The sequence below is a fragment of the Rhinatrema bivittatum genome, chromosome 7 (genome assembly GCF_901001135.1).
Source record: "Rhinatrema bivittatum chromosome 7, aRhiBiv1.1, whole genome shotgun sequence".
Taxonomy (NCBI): Eukaryota; Metazoa; Chordata; class Amphibia; order Gymnophiona; family Rhinatrematidae; genus Rhinatrema; species Rhinatrema bivittatum.
Genome location: NC_042621.1, coordinates 77627152 through 77650846, shown reverse-complemented (window position 1 = coordinate 77650846; position 23695 = coordinate 77627152). Strand labels below are relative to the sequence as shown.

General features: G+C 43.3%; 1 protein-coding gene across 10 annotated transcripts in view; it reads right to left on the bottom strand.

Annotated features, from left to right (window-relative positions):
• CHD9 (chromodomain helicase DNA binding protein 9) overlaps positions 1–23695 on the bottom strand; it is a 406054-nt gene that overhangs the window by 218347 nt on the left and 164012 nt on the right. For all 10 annotated transcript variants that reach the window (XM_029608540.1, XM_029608542.1, XM_029608543.1 and 7 more), the window contains one exon: positions 3529–3640. In XM_029608540.1, the coding sequence (XP_029464400.1) occupies positions 3529–3640 (112 nt within the window). The remainder of the gene's footprint in view (positions 1–3528; positions 3641–23695) is intronic.

Sequence of the window (23695 nt, the reverse complement as noted above, 5' to 3'; positions counted from 1 at the left end):
AGGGTCAAGGCTTCTGTTATTGGATTTGGCGAAACTATTTCCTTGTTGGGGAGAGGGGATATGTAACCCTTAATGATGTGAAGGACCACAAATCTGTTATTTAGGACCAATTTATTGCAGAATGTTAATCCTTCCCTCCATCTGGATTTGCTCCTGATCCAAGACTAGGATTCCGACTCTGGTCCCTGTAGGGAGTCAAAAGTCATCCAGTTTCTTTGGTTTATGGCCACGTAGTTTTGATTTTTGCTGCTGAAGTGGGTGTCATCTGGAGCAAAGACTATCCATTTTGGGTGAATGGTCGGAACATCTTAGAAAATGATAGCAAGTCCAGTTGCAGTAGATAATGTCAGCAGTATGGAGCAGTATTCCTCAAAAAAGGTCCACAGTTTCCTTTACTTTGTTACCAAAAATATTTTCTCCTTTAGAAGAGGCATTTGCCAACTTATGTACATCTTCTCTTAGGCCTGAGTCTGTAAGGCAGGCAGGCAGGCCATTCTACAAGCCCCTATGACAGTGCAGAACCCTTAGCTGCTGTTCTATTATAAGTAGATTTTACAAGGTGCCCACCACATTCATCTCCTATAAAAATTATACTAAGGAAATGTTCTTGTTCCTCTGCTGGGATGGATTCCAAATCTTTTTCAAATTCTCTATAACAAAATGCATATATTGCACCAAAAAAGTTAGTATGCAGATGCACAAGCAGACACATTGTATTTTTAAACAACTTCCTGCCAAATAGGTCCAAGGCCTGCGCATCTTTCTCTGGCAAAACTGACGCATGTGAACGGACTTCTTAGATTTCAGGTTTAAATGATATGGTAATTGAGTCTTCTCAAATCAGAGAGCTAACTGAATTTTACATTCACATTTTTACTAACTAAAGGAGTGGTAAATGGTGTTTCCCAAATCTTCACCTGAAGATCCAATATAACAAATTCTAAAGGAACAGCTACAGCATACCAGCTTCTTACTACTAGTCTCGAGAACATAGGACAGACAAATCAGAAAGCAGACACTGATGCATTGGACATCAATGAGGTCTTTTAATGCTTGAATCTCTTAGTAGGATGCTTCAACATCAGTAATGGTTTCAGCCCTTGGGCAGGTTCTATGCATAACATGATATGAATAGCTCTCACCCTTGTACTCAACCCTGCTGCCTTCTGCAGGGGAATATGCAAAGCATGGCTGAGTTTGGATACTGCCTTTTTCTTGCCTTTAACTTGGCTCCAAGGAGGAGGTGCAAATGCCTTCCAAGGTTGATGGCTTTCATGCCAAGTGCTTCAAAAGCTTTGATATTGACTTTGATACGGAAGCTAAAATGGTCTGTAAGATGTCCTGGAGCCCACGTCTTCATAGTTTTATGGCCCTAAGTGACATGTTGACCTAGTGGTTAGAGCAGTGGACTACAAACTAGTAAAGCCAGGATTCAAATCCCATTGCCACTCCTTGTGACCTTGGACAAGGCACTTCACTCTCCATTGCCTCTTCCCAGGAGTGGCCCAGTCCTTGAGATCCACAAACAGGCAAGATTTTCAGGATATCCACAATGAATATGAATGAGATAGGATTTACTTACAATTGAGGCAGTGCATGCAAATCTATCTCATGAATATTCATTGTGGATATCTGGCCTGTTTTTGGCTCTTAAGGACTGCAGTTTACCACTCCTGCCCTAGCTTGTGACAGATCTAGAAGCTGATGCTATTGGGGGGGAGGGGAGGGGGGAGAGGAGCCTTCCTTGACTTATGACAAAGAACAGAATCTCATCTCTACTTCAGGTGGCGCCTAGAATTCAGATGATACCTCACTCTGAGAAGGGTGGAAGATCCACTGTCTGATCTTACTCTGAATCTGAAGGTTCAAGGTCTTTATCAAACAGCACTTTCCACAAAGCCTTCCTATTTTCAAGCACGGTACTGCTGCACTCAGGAACATCTGACCACAACTAGAACAGTTGGTAGTGTCATGATCCAGGCCCAGGCAGCAATAGTCAATCGACGTCTGTTGTCTATAAATGCAGGCCTTAAATCCACTGACTGTAGGCTTCTTGACCTTGGATTTCTCCACTTTTTTTAGAACTGAAAATTCTGTTGATGGGCTGCCAAGGTAGCAGCAAAAGAAAAAGATGCAACCAGGCAGAAAAAGTCCAAAAAAAAAAAAAAATGCCAACAAAATCTTAGAGAGATTTAGAACTTGTCCGTTCAATAGCTCGGATGAAGAAAGACTAACCTAAGGGACTCGTGAGGGACACCCATGCATGCTCACAATAAGACTTTTATTGATATTTGAAAGCTGGGTCTGTACTGGCACCATTGGTGACATTACCCACACACATTATCACCAATTCATGCCTCTTTTTGACTGAGAATATTGTTTTAAATTGGGGCAAGCCCCACTAAAACCCAAATTAAATATCTTGCAAATACCTCTGAACTGCATAATTTCAAAGAAGTGTCTGCTCCTGCCACTCACTCACCATAATACAACATACATACAGGTGACTTGCCAAGTAACATAAGCCAGTTCAACCCAAATTTTCTCAATTTTTGTAAATGCTTGACCTGAAAAATCCTGGTTTGCTTTCTTGTTTAATTTGATCCTGGCTATTTCCCCCTGTTTTGGGCTTTCTTGTACATCTATAGTCTACAGACCTTCATTCACAACTACCCAGGGTTTTCCCTCATTTTAAACCCTCCCTTTTGAATCTAAGCCAGGGGTTATATTTAGGACCATTTGATATTCCGCCTCTTTCCAAAGTTGGTCTCAGTTACAATAAATTTAAATGAACAGAGGCATTAGATCAGCTTACAGTCAAATCAGAATTGACAATGAATGAATTACTGGGATCCAGTATAGAAAGTCCCATTTGTGAATAGTTGTGTCCCTGTTGTATGGTTCACAAATCTCTTTGCATTGTGGTATGCATGCACACTGTGTCTGGTCATTAGGTGTCATTATTGTGCCATGACTGAGACTCCAGGTTGGACAATCACTCAGTCCTGGCCAGTCCAAGAAGCAGAAGCTGGGCTTGGGAATTTAACCAATGTCTTCTGTAGGGCAACATGCAGCACTAATACCCTCACAACCCACACAACTTTATCAGACAAAACCAAAAGTCTCTAATGGTCTGTTTGATTCAATTACATTTACTAAATATAGAAAAGCCTACTTCACTTCTAGATTAGGCAACTGGCCCTCCGTTGCTAACAATTTAAGATTTTGGTGGGCTGAATTAAAAATATCTAATGATGTCACGAATAAAAGAAAATTACTGCCCACACACACACTGATCATCAAAGCAAGGAAATAATTTCTTTACTTAATTTATCTACTTTGTTTTTACAGAGTTGTACAGAGTTCTTGTTGCCATCGCCCTTGAAATGTAAAATTACAAATAACCTGTTTGCTAACAGATTTTTTTCTAATATACTGTAACCAGCTTTGAGTGAATTACATATTCAAAAAGGCAGGATATAATTCCGAGCAATAAATACATTTAAATTTCTTCATTTAGATACTCACCTGGGAATTCTCATCTTTTAACGAACGCTGAGAGGTCTGCTCTGTATCTGACATTTCATCTGAAGACTCATTCTTTCTCTTCTGTTTTTTACCCAATGTAATGATGAGTTTACTGTTGCAAAACCACAAGTAACACAGATACGGTTAGAATACTACAAAAATATTGTGGGTAAATAATTCCAGAACTCTATTAAAGTACTGTACATTTGGAAAAATAGTTTCCAAGTGCACCCACAGGAAGTGACAAAGACAATTCATCTCACGCACGACAATACAAACTTAGTGTGTCCAGTATCACATTTATTCCTGTTTTCTTTCCAGGTCAAGTAATGCAAAGTCTGTAAAATAAGTTCATCCAATTTTGTTGTTATGCTAACTGGAGTGGATATCTACAAGGACAGCTGAACCTTCACAAAAATGCACTCAAACACACACTTATTCTCTCTCCTATGATAAAACCAACACAAAGGTGACATGCATGACTTGAGATTTGTCATATCATCTTGAATATTGCCAATTATCATCTAAAAGTCATTTAGTAAGAAAATGTTAACATACAGTGCCTTGTAAATGTCTTTATACCCTTGGACATTTTTCACATTCTGTCTAAAAAATACAAATCAAAATGTATTAAAGTAGCAGTTTGTTTCACTGATCTTCACAGCATACTCTACATTTTCATTGTGAAAGAACGATTATTGACAAAATGATTATAAAAATATTCTAAAAGTAACTACTAATAAAAAAAACAGTCTTGATAGTGTAAGTCAAAGCAAAACCAAATTAGCTCTTGTTCAAAACAGTTGTCTTAGCAAGGAACATAAGTATTTAAATAAAACCCATCTTGTCCAATCATAGCAGTTGACCTGTTTCAAAGTCTTCTGGATGACGTATAAAATGAATCTGTAGCCAAGGTCATAACATGCGGAACAAGGAGTTGCCAAAAGAGCTGCGGGATAATATTATGCAAAGGTACAGACTAGGGGAAGGCTATAAGAGAATTTCTGTTCCTTGAACCACTGTCAGGTTCATCGCTGTAAAGTAGAAACAGAACGGCACCACCAAGATATTGCCCCACTCAGGATGTCCTGCAAAGTCAGCAGCTGTGAGTTAAGGATCCCTGTGAGGGCTAAGATTTGTAAAAAAAAGAACAAAGTGTGGGGTCATTGTTGACTGTTCATGAGAGGGAAGCCACACAGCATTTACAAAGAAATGCTTCGGGGACGATTGCATGCATGTAAAAGGTTCTGTGGAACTCTTTGATCTTGATGCTAGGCAATGTGTGCAGCGTACACAGCACATCTCTCTAACATCATCACTATAGTGGTGGCAGCAGCATGGTACGCAGGTGCTTTGCAGCAGCGAGGACAGATACAGGCAGATCCTGAAGGAAAACCATTCCAGAGTTGTGACTCTGGAGAAGATTGACCTTTCAACAGGACAAGGATCCTAAGCACAAAGCAAATGAACAGCGGAGTGACTCAGCAAGAGCAAAGTGAATATTCTTGAGTGGCCCAGTCAAACCCAGGCCTGAATCCAATAGAAAATCTGTGTTAAGACTTGAAGATTATAGTCCACAGCCAACTTGAAAGTGCTTAAGCTCTTTTGCTAAGAAGAATGGATAAAAATGGCACCATCTAACTGTTCAAAATTGGCAGATACTGTATTTATCCTAAATGACTCATAGTATTATTGCTGCAGAAGGGGCTTCCAACAAGTACCAAGTCAAGGGGTATGAAGGCTTTTGCAATCAAAACTGTTTGTTTTTTTTATTATTCTTAATTACTTTTGTAATATTGGTATAATTATTTCACAAACTGTAAAATATGTTTACATCATTTAAAAAATTCCTACTTTAACGCTTTTTGATAAGTATTTTTTTTAGACAACAGAATGTGACACATGTACAAGAGTGTGAAGACTGTTTACAAAGCACTGTACACATGTAGTGAAAAGCTCCAACAAATGTTTTCTTCTCACTTTCTGAAAGTCATGGTGCATCCAAATCATAACTGTTAACATATAAGAAAGTAAAAAAAAATAAAAAAAATACTGAGCTATCAACATACAATTTCAATGAAGCAATCAGACACTGTGCAAAAACATTAACTTAACACCTTTTAAAAGATGGAATATATGGAGATAAGTGCCTTTTATTCTAGATTCAAAAACTATATTTAGAACACAGCACAAGCAGCAAACAAGGAGGCAGAACTTGTAAGCAACTAACAATCCAGACATCTTATATAGTATGTACAACAGGTAGAGAGTCAAATAACCACCTCCTACGCCCCCCTGTGCTCCACGTTATACACTGAATACAGGACCCTGTGTCACAAGTTGTCTGGCCATCCGTCCTGACAGTTTGAGAAAGGACGGCTCCTGGACAGGCTCTGAAAACAGCTTTGCATTTGTTTAGTCTATAGAAGAAAAACTGGGAACGCCAACAACTGATCAGCTCTGTTCCCAATAACAAGTGGCCTTGGTTCAGAGGAACACATGTTCCTGTAATTCAGATAGCATGCGTGGAGAAACAGAGAGATGCCAGCATGCCTTCAGGGAAAATTCATACTTAAGGCTTCCATAGCAGGAACTGGACTTCTCTCTCTTGCCCCCTCCTCATTAGGATGTCTGACTTCATGGTTACCTCTATATGCCACACGCTGACATGCCGTTATGGCTCCAGCTAAAGAAGGTGCTGTCTGTCTGTCATCCAACATTTGGCCTTTGCAAAGAGCATTCAACAGTGTGCAAAGCCAGGAAGATAGAGGGTCTAAAACCTGTGCCTGTTCTTGCAAAGCGCTTAATGGATAGGAAGGGGAAATGGGTAGAGGGCAGGGCACATCTTATCCACTGAATATTAAATGGGTGGCAGCTATTAAAGTCAATAAAACCCTACAGTTAATTATATGAAGAATTGTAAAATTTGGATTACATTTTAACTTAAAATATATATCAAAGTCAAATTAAATGTATCATCATAAAGAACCAATAATCACTCTTGTACATCTTTAGTCCAATAAAACAGATACAGACAACATAACCTCCAAAATACAGATGCCAGGAAGGATATTTGGAGGGGTGGGGAGGGGCAATAGCATCTGGAGTGAGGGCAAGGTGGAAGGAGAGAGGAGCAACAGCACTAGAAACACAATACTACTAAGGATTATTCTCTGACATTTTTGTATGGCAATCATTACTACACAAGAAGAATTTTATGAAGCAGTAATCTAACTTGCATTGCACACTTTAAATGTAAGAGCATGCCTAAACATTTGTTTTTCAAATAACTGCAACAATATTGTTCTATATCTCTTATTCTCTTCACTCCAGGTTCTTGTTTTGTTCTTATTTAACTATTTCCTGTCATCTCTCCCTTTTCTCTGTGCTTTTAAAAACTAACATTCTTTCCTGTTCCTCTCTACCCAATTCCTTCCTCTTCCTTCCCCTGTCCAACGTTTTCCTCACTTTCTTCAACATCCGCATTTACTCCCCAACCCCCTCACTGAAGCTTGTAGGTGCTAGTAGGCAACATCTTGGGCCTCTACTGTGGCTGCCAGCACTGGCTCCATGCCCCTAGTAGCAAAGGCAACTTCATACCCGAGATTCATTTACCCCCACAATAAAAGTATCCCGTTTTCTCAAGGACAAAATACGGCTACTACAGAACAATGCATGAGATTGAAAGAATAACCTGCTCTACATATTTTATCTCAATAAGGCTGCTTTTAAGTCTTAACCACTGAACTATAATAAACTACTTTTCCTGTAGACTCAAGCCTTGACTATATTGTAAGCTCCACTGAGCAGGGACAGTACCTTAAAGAGACAGGACTAAGTGATCCAAAGAAAGACAACTAAAATGGAGCAGAGTCTGCATCAAAGCCATACGAGATGAGACTGAAGGACTTAAACCGGTTTGATTTGTATTTAATGCAGGAAGATCGGTATATAAAAATAAAAAATAAAAAATAAATAAATAAATAAATAAATAAATATGTATACACTGGAGGAGAGATGGGAACAGGGGGATATGATACAGACATTCAAATACTTGAAAGGTATACACACTAAATGATGCATGGAAATGAGAAATTACTACTTACCTGGTAATTTCCTTTTCCTTGAGGTGGATAGATGGATTCAGGACCAGTGAACCATGCATCTCTTCCATCAGATGGAGACGGAGCAAGCTGACGTCACAATATATATATATAGTCCTGCTGCGACATCAGCCTGTCAGTATTCTCTTCAAAAGCACTGTGGACAGACTAGCAAAATAATGATTAAAAACACACAACCATTTCTATACTCAACCAACAAGAAACATTCAACTCAAACAAGAATGTATGCACACTAGACTAGGGACTGGATCAACACTTACCCAGTACTTCCCTGGAATACGTAGCCCCGCAGGAGGACCATCACACAATTATTCAACAGCCAAGGGCGGGAAGCTGAATCCATCTATCTACCTTAAGGAAAAGGGAATTATCAGGTAAGTAGTAATTTCTCATTTCCTAGCATATGGATAGATGGATTCAGGACCAGTGAGATGTACCCAAGCTACTCCTGAATAGGGTGGGAGGCTGCCCACAGTCCAGTCAACATCGCACATGGAAAGGCTGCGTCCTCCCAGGCCTGCACATCCAGATGATAATACCAGGAAAAGGTGTGTGAGGTCCACGTCGCAGCTCGGCAAATGATGACAGGAGACAACAATCTAACCTCTGTCCATGACACTGCCTGAGCTCTAGTGGAATGAGCCCTAACTTGAGCAGGCTTTTCAGCAGCTACATATGTGGCTGTGACTACCTCCTTAATCCAGCGAGCTATTGTAGCCCGCAAAGCTGTCTTGCCCTGTTTACCTTCACCATGAAGGACAAACAGGCGATGTGCCTTTCGGAAAGGTTTAGAAACCTTCAGATACCTCACGACATGTCTCTTGAAATGCAAGGGATGCAGCTTCTCTTTCATTATCCAAGGACGGCAAGGAAATGGACTGATTCAAGTGAAAATCCAAGACCACTTTAGGAAAAAAAGGAACTGTACGATCCTGGAGTCACCCAAAGGAACAGCTCCCGGCAAGACAAGGCCTGGAGCTCGGAAATTTGACGCGCAGAACATATTGTTCCAGAAACACCATTTTCAAGTCTGCAATTGCAGTCGAAGGCTATGCAACAGTCGAAACATAGGGCCTGCCAAGAAATCCAACACCAGATTAAATCTCCACATGGGTACCGGTAATTGCAAGGGAGGACAAAGAAGTTTCACTCCCCTCAAGAAATGGGCCACATCTGGATGAGCTGGTAAGGATTCATCATTCACCTGGCCCCTGAAACAGGCAAGAGCTGCTATCGGTACCTTCAAGAAATTAAGGGCCAACCCTTTACTCAATCCATCCTGCAAAAATTCCAAAATGAGCCCGATCTTAACGAGTAAACACTCTTCGATCTTCACACCAAGACTCAAACACTCGCCAAACCCACACATAGGCTAAGGAAGTGGAGAACTTTCATGCTTGTAACAAGGTGGCAATCACCGCAGTAGAATATCCACACTACAGCAAGCACGCCCTCTCAAGGGCCATACCATAAGACAAAAACGAGTCAGATCCTCGTGAAGAAAAGGTCCCTGCTGCAACAGATTCCTGTGCGCCAGTAGAAGGGGGGAGTCTATCAGGAGCCTTTACAGATCTGCATACCATTGTCTCCTGGGCCAATCCAGGTCCATCAAAAGCACTATCGCCCTGTGAACTTCAACCCTCTGAACTATTCTGCCCAACATGGGCCACAGGAAAAAGGCATACAGCAGCTTGTCCTCTGGCCAGATTTGTATGACATCGATACCCAAGGACTTCGGATCTCTCCTGCGACTGAAGCGAGGAAGCTTCACATTGCGAGAAGTTGCCAGCAGGTCTAGAAACAGAAGGCGTCAGCGATCCACTATCAGCTGAAATGCCTCATCTGACAATACCCATTCTCCTAGGCCCAGACTCTCCCTGCTGAAACTCTGCTCTTACATTGTTTTTTCCTGCAATGTGTAAGGTCGAGATCTCCTGAAGATGCACTTCTACCCATTCCATAAATTGATCTATCTCCTGTGACACTTGCAGACTCTTGATTCCTCCCTGCCAATTGATGTAAGCCATCGTTGCGTTGTCTGACATTACTCAGACTGCTCGACCCTGCAGCCTGTCGCTGAATTGTAAGCACACCAATCAGACCACCCAGGCTTCCAGCTGATTGATGTTCCAGACAGACTCTTCTATATTCTAGCACTCTTGTGCCGTTAGTTCCTGACAGTGAGCTCCTAACCATGGAGGCTCGCATCTGTCATGAGTACCAATCATACCGGTGATATCAGGGAGATTCCCTTTCACAAATGATCCACTTGCAACTACCACTGGAGATGAGGGCAGACTTCCGTTGGCATGTGAAGCCAAATCGAATAGTCTTGAGACTACGGGTTCCAACAAGACAGCAGGGAGCGCTGAAGAGGATGCATATGTGCTCTCGCCCAGGGCACTACTTCCAGGGTTGCTGCCAAACAGAGTACCTGAAAATAGGACCACACTGTTAGGCGTATAGTGTTCATCAAGAGAAGCACCTGTGTCACCAACTTCTGAATATGAGCTTCTGGCAGGAAAACTTTGCCCTGCTTTGAACAGAATCAAACACTCAGATATTCCAATGACTGAGATGGCTGAAGACTGCTCTTGGCTAGATTCACCACCCAGCCGAGCTCCTGCAACAGGGAGATCACCTTGAAGGTCAACAGGCTGCTTTCTTTCAGAGACTTGGCCCGAATCAACCAGTCGTCCAAATATGGGTGTACCAGGATCCCATCCTCTCTTAACTCTGCCACCACCACCATAACATTGGAAAACAGTTCTGTGAGTGGTGGCCAGACCAAAAGGCAGTGCCTGAAACTGATAATGGCATCTTAACACCATGAAACACAGAAAATGTTGGTACTCCAATCGGATGGGAATATGAAGGTATGCCTTGTACAGATCCAAGGAGGTCAGAAATTCTCCCGACTGCACAGCCATCATCATCACTGAGCATAAAGTTTCCATGTAAAAACGAGTCACCCGCAAATGATGGCTGACCCCTTTGACATCCAGGTTGGAACAAAAGGAGCCCTCCTTCTTGGGCAAAACGAAATAAATGGAATATCGACCTGTATTTTCTTGAGACGTGAGCCCTCAGACTAAAGACTCGACAGTGTACACTCCATTGCCTACTTCTTCTGCAAGGAATGGCAGGGAGACACTATTAACACGTCCCAAGGAACACTGCAAAACTCTAACGCATATCCCTCCTGTATCACCTCCAGGACCCATGACCCAATATGATTCTGACCCACCTCTGATAAAAGAGAGAGAGACATCCCCCCTATCTCCTGTTCCCGGGGGTAGGTCAGCAAACCTTCATTGAGAGGCTACCACTACCTGAGACCGCGACTTGACTGAGACCTACCAAAAGGCCGAGTCTTCTGAAAGGTCACGCTTCTGCAGGGATGAAACTGCTTGGAACCCCTGAGATGACACCTCATACCAAAGGGGTGCGGCAACTGCTTCTTATCCTCCAGCAATTGAGGAACCAGAGATTCACTCCATTTACTGGTCAGTTTCTCCAACTCGCTCACAAACAAAAGCAAGCCTTTAAAGGGCAATTTCATAGGATTAGCTTTGGAGATCACATTGGCCGACCAATTTCTCAGCCATAACTGATGCCTGGCCGCTATTACTGAAGCCACTCCTCTGGCTGAGGTGCAGACCAAATCACAGCCCGTTCTCACTCAAGATCATCAATTCCTGAATGGCCTCCATAATAGGAAAAAAACAAGAGGGTTTACGCAAAATAACCAAAATGGGATTTTTCTTTGGTTCAGATATGGACTCTGCCCCAGGTACTCCCAGTTTCTTCAACATCTGGGAAATCAGGGCCAGCAGTTCATCTCTATGAAAGAACCACAACATAGTCCTATACGGTTCCAGTCCCGGAGGATCTGCCTCATCAACAGTGACATCCGGATTCCTATCAGGAGTACCTACAGTCAATCAAGCTATACTCCAGCACTTAACAGCAGTACTGGAAGAGGGAGAGGCCACTGCCTGAGAATCTGACTGGACAGGATTAGACGGGGTTGAGGACTGCACCTGAAGAAAGGATTGCAATCTTTGAAAAAATTCTACCCAATTAAAGGCAGAAGGATCTATGCCAAAACCAGAAGGCACTTGTGCGGTGGCCACTGAGCTCCTGTCCCCTGCTGAAGAACCAGTCAAGGGAGTTCCAAGGTCAGGCATCTCTCCTATGTCCTTAACCAGGCCCTCATCAGGTTGGGAAGAACCCAGCTTAGGAAGATAATTCTCCCTTAGCTTCTAAGCAGCACTGGCATAAGTTAGATGGTACTCCAGGCTGAGATACCCAAATATGACAGGCAGCACAGAGGGAAAGGCACTTAGGTTTCTAAGCCACAGGCAGCATTAGTCCGTCAGTATGCTTAATAGGCAACTGAAGATGTGCATCCAGCCGAATTCTCACTAAAAAAAAAATTAGGTGCACAAAGTTCACATGTACAAAATATAGGTGTCCCAAGGCTATACGACGCAAAATTTAAGTGCACTGTCACCAGGCTAATCCTGGTTGCACAACCAATACACTCCAGAATGTGCACACAGGCAGCGTGCCCAAAAGAAACTGGGTGCACAATTCAGATGCACAGCTGGATGTACTTGCATGCACCGAAGTTCCTACAGAGGGCAGCCGAATCCGCAGAAAAGAAAACACCACTGTGACCTACCATGCAGCGCTCAGCAGGAAGCCTAACCACGGGGCCTAGCCCCCCTGGGCTGCTCAACCCGCCAGACTGCCCAGGTCCCTTAACCCCCACAGGAGCAGGAACGAATATCGGAATAGCTCACCGAGCACGAAGACCAGAAAAAGCACTAACAACAAACCCTGTACTGACTTTTTTTTTTTTAAACTTACCTGAGCTCAGCCTTTCCCGGCTGAGTACAGAGACAGTATCCAGCTACGGGGAAGAGGGCATATACCGCCATGCTTAGCTTCCTGCACCTGCTGCCTTTCAGCGGTTAAATCAGCAAAGTTCACGCCAGCAGAAGAACCAGCTACCGGACCAAGGCACTCATCTGAGGGATCATGGAAATCACCTCAGGAATTCTCAATTGGGAGAGGGACCATTAGTTATCACCGAAGGAGAGCGAGGCAAGTCAAAGCTCCTATTAATTCTCCTCTAAATTTTGAAGCAATCCCCAGTAGGAAAATACACATCCACCATCTGTTGGAGTCAGAGAATACTGGCAGGCTGATGTCGCGGCAGGACTATATATACTGTGACGTCAGCTTGCTCCATCTCCATCTGCTGATAAGAGGTGCATAAGCCACTGGTCCTGAATCCATCTATCCACATGCTAGGAAATAACGCCTTTCCCAATGGAAGGAAAACCGTAGAACTAGAGATCATAATATAAAACCCCAAGGGAGTAGACACAAGAACACCACCAGGAAATAATTCTTCCCAGAAAAGGTAGTGGATGCAATGAATGCCTTTCCGGTAGAGGTAGCTAAGATGAGAACTGTAATGCAATTCAGAAGATTTGGGATGAACACAGAGGATCCCAAGTGGTTAAAGGATGGAAATGAAGATAAGGGATAACCTGCATGATGAAGCAGCCGTTACTTCACTAAGCGGAATAAAAATAAATTAAAAGAATAAATAAAACTTGTCTGACAGACTGGACAGACCAGAAGACGACCTATGTTACATGGATCTGAACAGTGCCAGGCACTTCTAAGTACCACTTAGTAAATAAGTAATGGGAGTAGCAATAATGTGCACATGCATTACTTATTCAGTTGCACAGAGGTTTTACTGATGTTTATTTAAGTCAACAAACCTGCCCTGAAACATATCCATGCTATTTGTTTTAGGACAGTTTTACCTGCCACTTTTGACTCAAACTTGGAAGCCAAGAAAACTCAGCTCAAATGAGCCATTGATAATACTGAGCAGTCTGTTACGTGAGCAATAAAGAATTGCAAAGGAGCATTCTGAAGGAATAAAAAGATTGATGCCACTTAGTGGTTTATGTACTAAGCATTTTCCCCCGACAGAAATAAAATGGGGAAAATTCTCTGAGCCTCGAGTTTCAGAGAGAAAGCAGCTGGAACTTTCAACAGCTGTGTATTTTTTTTTTATCTTATGGTTCTTGAGTTCCAGCAGTTTCCTCGTGCTCCTTTGGGTTTCCAGATAACTCAAACAGTTATGGCACTTTCAGGCCGATGCAATGTCGGCACGCATAAAACGGGCACTCATGATGGCTCGCCCTCTCTAACGCATGCCCAGCCACCTCTCCTGGGCGCTATGCATTATTTAAAGGAAGGGTCGCGCTAAAACGGAGGCACCAGGGAAAACTGCGTGTCCCTAGCGACTCATCGGCATCAGGCGCACAGAAGAGTGGCTGGAAGTGCGGGCTGGGAAAATGGATGCTCAATGTGTACAAGATACAAGGCCTGGACCGTCTATTTTCTGCATGCATATTGGGCACCCAGAATTTATTTATTTATTTATTTATTTTACACATCAATCTGCTTTCTGTGGTTCCTCCTACTTAGTATTGCGACGATACTAAGCGGAGGAATCACAGAAAGCAGGAATTTGGTTTTCCAGAGAGCCCTGGAGCCCGGCATACCCTTTGCCGCATGGGAAATTTTTTGAATCGCGGGGATTAGCTAAGAGCCTCATCTGCATGGAATTCATATACGAGATAATTCCCGTTTTGCATCAGGGATTATGGATGCTCATCCAAATCGCACCTCCAATCACGTTAAGCCATGCACTGGATGCAGCGCATGGTATTGTATCAGCCTGAGTGAGCCTCACTCACAACTACCAGAATATCCCCGCATCCAGCCCAGAAACCCAGGGGTGCTTGCCATCCAGTGCTAGTGTACTCTATTAGGTATCACTGCTCTGCAATGGTTATAGCACCCCCAGCCCTGGCTGGCCAGGCTTAGAAAATGAACCCCAATCACCAGAATGTTAGACAGCAATACTGCAACCAAATTATCAAGTAGGTCCAGGCAGATGTGGATTTCAAAATACCTTGGAATCTTATCTGGAAGAAATGTATTACTGTAAGGTTAAAAAAAAAAAGTTGTACACGACCACTTTCAAATTTCTTGTATAATCACAGTAACTTGAATATACCCGCAAGTATAAATCTTTGCTCATTTCATGTGCATATCAGTTTCTTATATACATACACACAAACTAAAAAACAATCTGTGATTGAAACTCAGTAGGCCTCTCTGCTCCATCTCCCTTCTTCAGCTTAAAATCTTAACAGAGCCATTTCCGATTAAAATTCAAGCATGATAAATGAGCCCAAGCATTTCCTGCAGCACACAGGGTGAATTAGCTATGAGAAATATTTGCAACAAGCATAAAAACAGAAGCCAACTCATCTAAGACCAGGCTGTTTCCAACAGACATTGGAGCACTAATAATTTTAATCCCTGTCAAGCTGTTAATAGATCTTATTACCAGAGACATGGATTGGGTGGATCTACTGCTTAAAAGTCTATATCATGATTGCCAGTGGTACCAGCAATACCATTAATATCCCTAATAATCACAATCAAGCAGAATAATAATTATCTCACTACGTGCTACTTATCTCGCACTTTAAACCCATATTTTATCGGGTATTAATAAAGAGTTAATGGCTGCCTTGCTTTTAACTATAGGGTGGCAAAAATTTTCCTTCAAAGCTTTCATATCTTGACAAATGTCACTGATCAAATGCATTCTTTGAATAATCACTGACAGTGATTACAAACAATCCAACACAATCGCAGATAGAAAGCAGTCTTTAAATATACAGTAGAAAAGAATGCAAATTTGATAATTATATACCGCACTGACACTGTGCAAATTGCTCCAGCATAAATATCCTTCGCTTTCTTTTGCCTTTCCACAAAAGCAGAATTTTGGCCTTTACTGTATCGTCAATGCAATTACTTTGCATCAAAGCAGTAGCAGTGACACACTGGGCACCTGCACAGAATGAAAAACCCTGCTGAGAAGAGCAAACGGTGCCATTTTCTGCCTCATCACCATGCTTCCTTCTTGGAAAAAGACCAATGGCAACAGGGTTCATATTCCAGAAATAAACATAAGACAGCTTCCTAATTAAATGGAAGCCTGGCAAAAAATGCCATTAAATCAAACATTCATTATAAGCAATCTTGAGCCTATATGCGAAAGACCTTATTTATTAGGGATCTGGAACTACTGCGCGCATGAAATTCTTCACTAATTAGACCTAAGCCTGCAAGATCACAAAATATTTTTCTAGTGCCAACGGTTCCATGATCCAACGTAAAAGCCTCATGCTAAGAACATTCCACACTGCATAAAACTCTACCACTGAGAATTTAAATTTTGCCACCTACAGTCCCAGTAGGAGGTGCTTTTAATGCCTCATAACACATTTAACTCCACTTCGTTTTCTAAATGCAAAGTCTACACATTTTTGTTCAAACCTTACCAAAAGAAAACTATTTCAGAGTAACATAAACATGTTTTAAAACTGATATTTTTTTTAACAACTAAATTTAGCATTCAAACAGGACTGGATACAAAACAAAGCTGAATTCTTCTGTTTATCCACAGAACATGAAGGCCCAGGCTAGCCCCACATTACTCTCTGCCTTATCTCCAGTTTGTGGTACAGTGGAATCTCTACACCACGGAAAGTAAACTAGATATTTGCCTTTTATACATAGGAGTCCCAAGTAAGGCAGCCAGGGGAGTCATGAGCACCAGGAAAATGGGGCCTGTGCCCCGAGTCCAAACATCAGCACCCCCAATCTCAACCTTAGCTTCCACTAAGGAGGAGGAGGCAGCTACAGCGGCCAGGCCCACGTGCCCAAGGCGGAACGTGTGAGAGAGAGAGCACGAGTGTGCAGGTGAGACAGCATAAGTGTGTGTGAGAGACAGCGCATAAGGGTGCATGTGAGATAGAGAGCATAAGTGCTTTCATGTGTAAGTAAGAGATAGCATCAGGGGCACATTTTAAAAACCGGCGCGCGCGTGAACAAAAGTACGCGCGTATCTTATAAAATCCGGGGTCGGCGCGCTCAAGGGGGTGCACATTTGTGCAACTTGCGTGCGCCGAGCCCTGCGCGCGCTACCCGTTCCCTCCAAGGCCGCTCCGAAATCGGAGCAGCCTCAGAGGGAACTATCCTTCCTCCTCCCCCCACCTTCCCCTACCTAACCCACCCCCCCCCCCGGTCCTATCTAAACCCCCCCTACCTCTGTCGCATAAGTTACGCCTGCTCGAAGCAGGTATAACTTTGCGCGTGCTGGGCTGGCTGCCGTGTTCCGGACCGGGGGCTGGTCCGGAGGCCGCGGCCACGCCCCCGGAACGCCCCCAGGCTGAAACCACTCCCACGGCACCGCCCCCAGATGACGCGCCGACGTGCACAGCCTGTCCTTCATGATTAGCTTGCAAGGTGTTATCTAAAAACTGAAAATAAAATAAGTAAATAAAGTGTCCATGCATAATCTCACTTTCTACTAGATGAAAAATAATCATCAATCCTCTGCTAAGACTGCCAATTACGGTGACATGTTGTGATGCCTTTTTAAGGAAATGGGGAACAAATCAATGTGTTTCACACAGGATAGCAAAGCACTACATAAACTACATTTCACCTGGGGACCCAGACACAAAGATTCCGACTCTGCCTTCCTTGTAAAGCAGTCATTGAAGGACAAAAAAAATATATATTTTTTTAAATATATTACAAGAACATAAGAACATGCCATACTGGGTCAGACCAAGGGTCCATCAAGCCCAGCATCCTGTTTCCAACAGTGGCCAATCCAAGCCATAAGAACCTAGCAAGTACCCAAAAACTAAGAACATAAGAACATAGCCACTGCTATTACTAGCAACAGTTTCATGGAATAGACTTGGGGGGGGGGGGGGGTATGATAGAGATGTTTAAAATCATGAGAGGTCTAGAACGGGTAGATGTGAATCGGTTATTTACTCTTTCGGATAATAGAAAGACTAAGGGGCACTCCATGAAGTGGCTATTTTCTAAGTCAACTTAATTAATAGCAGGTAATGTACTTCTCCTCCAAGAACTTATCCAATCCTTTTGTAAACACAGCTATACTAACTGCACTAACCACATCCTCTGGCAACAAATTCCAGAGTTTAATTGTGTGTTGCGTGAAAAAGAACTTTCTCCGATTAGTTTTAAATGTGCCCCATGCTAACTTCATGGAGTGCCCCCTAGTCTTTCTTTTATCTGAAAGAGTAAATAACCGATTCACATCTACCCATTCTAGACCTCTCATGATTTTAAACACCTCTATCATATCCCCCCTCAGCCGTCTCTTCTCCGAGCTGAAAAGTCCTAACCTCTTTAGTCTTTCCTCATAGGGGAGCTGTTCCATTCCCCTTATCATTTTGGTCACCCTTCTCTGTATCTTCTCCATCACAATTATATCTTTTTTGAGATGCGGCGACCAGAATTGTACACAGTATTCAAGGTGTGATCTCACCATGGAGCGATACAGAGGCATTATGACATTTTCTGTTTTATTCACCATTCCCTTTCTAATAATTCCCAACATTCTGTTTGCTTTTTTGACTGCCGCAGCACACTGAACCGACGATTTCAATGTGTTATCCACTATAACGCCTAGATCTCTTTCTTGGGTGGTAGCTCCTAATATGGAACCTAACATTATGTAACTATAGCATGGGTTATTTTTCCCTATATGCAACACCTTGCACTTATCCACATTAAATTTCATCTGCCATTTGGATGCCCAATTTTCCAGTCTCACAAGGTCTTCCTGCAATTTATCACAATCTGCTTGTGATTTAACTACTCTGAACAATTTTGTATCATCTGCAGATTTGATTATCTCACTCGTCGTATTTCTTTCCAGATCATTTATAAATATATTGAAAAGTAAGGTTCCCAATACAGATCCCTGAGGCACTCCACTGTCTACTCCCTTCCACTGAGAAAATTGTCCATTTAATCCTACTGTTTCCTGTCTTTTAGCCAGTTTGTAAATCCATGAAAGGACATCGCCACCTATCCCATGACTTTTTACTTTTCCTAGAAGCCTCTCATGAGGAACTTTGTCAAACGCCTTCTGAAAATCCAAGTACACTACATCTACCGGTTCACCTTTATCCACATGTTAATTAACTCCTTCAAAAAAGTGAAGCAGATTTATCATAAACATTTATCAAAACCTGCAGTAAAGGATAAAGTTACAATTATAGAATGAGTCCTGTACTCAAACTGCTATAGAATTGACCTGGACATGTTTTTTTACACTCTTCTAATAATTAATCTTGTTTAAAAAACTGTTACCGAACCTTATGGCACCTATGTAAAATGAAAGATTATAATAGCATTACTTTTATGTGCCTTTATGTAAACCATTGTGACGGTACCCACCTTAATGACGGTAGAGAAAAGACAAATAAATAAAAAAAATAAAAATAAATCTACTCTTTTCTGAAAACAAATATGTAGTTTCTGTTGTATAATGGATCTGGATCCTTTTCTTCTCCATAACAAATCAGGGGGAAAAAACCACCAAATTGATAATCTATATAAATAAAAATGTTAAATAGTTTGTACGAAATCGCTAATCTCAGCAACCACTGAATCGATTGCTTTCAAATTTGGACACAAGCTTCACCTCACATACAGCAAGGTTCTTCTACACTTACATTACATATGGGGGGCTGGTAAAAAGTTTTAAAATTTGGTTCCACAAAACAGCGACATCTGCTGGACGTAAGCGCAAGCTCTTACACCTTGCACAAACGCTCACACCCCACACACACACACGTGACCAATGTTTGGGATTCACACACCCTCCGACCAGACACAAATCCACCCTCCTCACACCCCCCCGCACACAAGCCAATTGTACTTACTTCACACACCCTCCCAAAACACACACAAACCCACAAAATTCCAGCATGCTACACCGGGAGGCCACTCACATGCCACATGTTTGCAACTCCCACACCCTACGAACTCACACAAAAACACCCTCCTCACACCCCCCACGCACATGACTTTTCTACTTAGTGCCCACACACTCCGAATGCATGCAAAACTGCAAAATAGTTCGGGCTGCTCCAGCGGGAGGGGCGGGCAACACTGCTCCGGGACACATTGCATACACTACGGCCGTCGGCTGCCAGCAATCAAAATGGCGCCGACGGCTCTGTCCCTTACTAGGACACTCGGGAACGCCAAAGGCGGCAGTAGCCCATGTGACATAGTAAGGGCGAGGGCCCGTCGATGCCATTTTCTGGACTGGCAACCAGCGCACCTTCGCCCTTACTATCTGAGCGAGACGACCGCTCCCATTGCTCCACCCTACTGACAGAGTAAGTTCTAACAGCCGGAGACAGTTTCAGTGCTGGCTGCCGAGGGCCAGACGCCAATACTTCCATGCCGGAATGAACGCCTGCTCCACCGACTACCATTTTTGACAGGTATCGCCGGGCCTGCAGGGGGGGGGGTGTGGGGATGTTATTGCGTCCATGTTCGGGGGGGGGGGGGAGGGCAGGGGGCAGTTATCCCCATTCTCTTTTCTTTCTTTTCCACTTAACCTGGCTCTGTCACTGCAACGCGTGGCCGGGTACAGCTAGTTGCACATAAAAAAAGATTTTAAAATATCAATGATACAATTATATGAAGCATGACTCCATCACTGCCGCAAAAGACCACAAAAAAGAAGACCTACGAACTCCGAACCTCTCTACATGTTCAAAAAGACCCGGCAGCAGAACCCTGCACCCAAAACTTCCTATAAAAACTTCCAAGACCAAGAGACTACATGACCTCCTACCTGCATCGGAGGCCGGATAACTGCGTGTATAAACCATTTCCTGCCAGACCCCTACCATCTATCTGGTAAGCTCACTGGAACCTCTCACTATATGTTATGCCACCACACCCATAGCCTATAATAGGCCACTGGACTATATTGCGCTGCATAGCCTGTCCCCACTACATTGAACCATACTGTACTAATATGTCTGAATTAGTTGTACCATTTTATTTACAATGTATGTTACACCACATATTACACTATCATATCACACTGTATCATTACACTATGTATCACTAAATATATAGCCCTGCTCCTGGTCACTCCCCTGAAACCTACGCCATACTATCTATCACACCTGCCCCAATCAAACTACTCTATACTCTATCTCCCCCCCCCAACCTCTCGACCGACCTCTACCCATCCATCTACCTACCCCCCACCTGTCCCCTCCCAAAATGTGCTTCCCCACCATCCCAATCATACACCACCCCCACCAACGGACCTTCCGCCCAGCACACCCTCACTCCTCTACCCAGCACAAATCCCTTGTACCCATCATGATCTCCCCCCTAACACAGCTGCTAGGCCTAGTAACACTGACCATCTCCCTATTCAACGCTCAGTCCATCCTAAAGAAAGCCCCCATACTTCAAGACTTACTCACTGACTCCAACCCAGATATCTGTGCTATCACAGAATCCTGGCTAAAGAACTCAGACCATGTTTTTATCAACCAACTCCCAACACAGGCATACGACATTTTCTCCATCCCTAGGCCCAAAAAAAGAGGAGGCGGCATACTCCTTGCAACCAAGAAAGTCCTTAACCTCAAGCTACAGACCAGCTCCCCCCCCCCAAAACTTGAAATCGGCCTTTTTAAATCTAAATTCTTGCAAATCTGCCTCATCTACGCCCCCCCTGGCACACTTGAACAGGACCCATCACCACTCATTGAATACATCTCCGACAACATAAAGTCAGACACACCCGCAGTGATACTCGGAGACTTCAATCTCCACGTAGACACCCACCCCAACACACCTGCTTGTGAAACCCTACTTCTTACCCTCAAAGCTCTGGGCTTCAGACAGCTAATCTCTGAACCCACACACAAAGCTGGCCACACCCTCGACCTCCTCTTTGTAAACACATGCATTACAGTACCCCAAACACCCACCACCACCCCTGTCCCATGGTCAGACCATTTTCTCATCAATGCCCACCTCACCATCAATACTGATACACCAATTGCAAGCTCACTTAAAAAAACAATTTCCCTCCGTAAACAATGCTCCTCGGAGGAACTCTCCCTAGCATTCAGCGAAGTAAGTGAAAACCTCGACTTAACAAACCCAGACACTGCCCTTCTATCTTGGAATAAGTCCATTTCCAACATAGCCAATGATCTTTGCCCCATAATCCATAAAACTATAACGCCCACACGTACCGAGAGAAAGCCATGGTATACCGATGAACTTAGAAAACTAAAACAAGACCTCAGAACCAAAGAACGTACCTGGCGTAAACAGCCTACACCCACACACAAAATGTCCTACAAACACACATTGCATTCTTACCGACAAGCAACCATCCACGCCAAACGCGACTTCTACGCAGCAAAAATCCACAGTTATAAATTCAATCCAAACGCCTTATTTTGCCTTGTTACGGAACTCACAAAGTCCCCCTTTCCATCCTCACAAGAAACAAACAGCATAGAGAAATGTGAGAATCTAGCCGACTACTTTCAAAATAAAATCTCCAAAATTCTAACACGCCTACCCCCTAACCCCGTACCCACAGACCCACTACCAATCGACAACAACACTAACCTCAACTCCCTTGACACTACCTCCGTAATGGAAGTGGAATCCATACTAAAAAAGATGCGACCATCCACTCATAGCGCAGACATCATCCCATCAAAAATCCTACTCTCCATTCCCTCCGCCATTGCAAGACCTATAGCAGATATCGTAAACTGCTCCATCACTTCCGGGAAAGTCCCTGACCCACTTAAACTCGCCATCGTGAAGCCACTACTAAAGAAACCCACCCTTGACCACAATGACCCTGCAAATTACAGACCCATTTCCAATCTGCCCTTCTTATCTAAAATCATGGAGAAAGTGGTTAACACCCAACTCTCCGATTTCCTAGAAGAAAACAATATCCTACACCCCACCCAATATGGTTTTCGTAAAGACCGCAGCACCGAAAAACTCCTACTCGCACTAACGGATACCGTTCTCAAAGGCATGGACCACGGACAATCATATATACTCGCCCTCCTCGATATCTCAGCCGCGTTCGATACCGTAAATCATCAAATCCTCTTATCACGATTAGCAGAGATAGGCATCTCAAACACAGCCTTATCCTGGTTCTCCTCATACCTAGAACATCGCAAATACTTAGTCAAGCTCGACGATTTTGAATCCACACACATTCCCCTCACACAAGGGGTACCCCAAGGCTCCTCTCTATCCTCCACCCTCTTCAATATATACTTACTCCCCCTCTGCCACCTCCTCTCTAAACTAGGACTAAAATTCTTCCTGTACGCTGACGACGTACAAATGCTTATTCCAATTCAAAAATCCATCAGCGAAACCCTTCAATACTGGGAAACATGCTTGACATCCATTAACTCTCTCCTCTCCAATCTCCATCTAGCACTTAACACATCGAAAACTGAAATCCTCATCCTAGCTAACCAACCCCTCAACTCAATCCACCAATTGACCCTCGACGCCTCACAATATCACACACTACCGCCCTGTGTCAGAGATTTAGGAGTAAGCCTAGACAATCAACTCTGCTTCAAATCCCACATTAAATCACTCCTAAAAGGAGGCTTCTACAAACTACAAATCCTCAAAAAACTTAAGCCCCTTCTCCACGCCCATGACTTCCGCACAGTTATGCAAACCACCATACTTACCAAACTCGACTATTGCAACTCCCTCCTCTTAGGACTCCCCGCCTCTACCATTAAACCACTCCAAATTCTCCAAAATGCCATGGCAAGAATCTTAACAAACACCAGAAAAACTGACCACATCACCCCCATACTCCAAGACCTCCATTGGCTCCCCATCACCTTCCGTTCCCAATATAAAACACTTACCATCCTCCACAACACACTACACAACAACAATTCACCCTGGCTTGAAGACATGCCACAATTCCGTCAATCTAACCGCCCCACCAGAAACTCCCTTGCTGGCACTCTCCA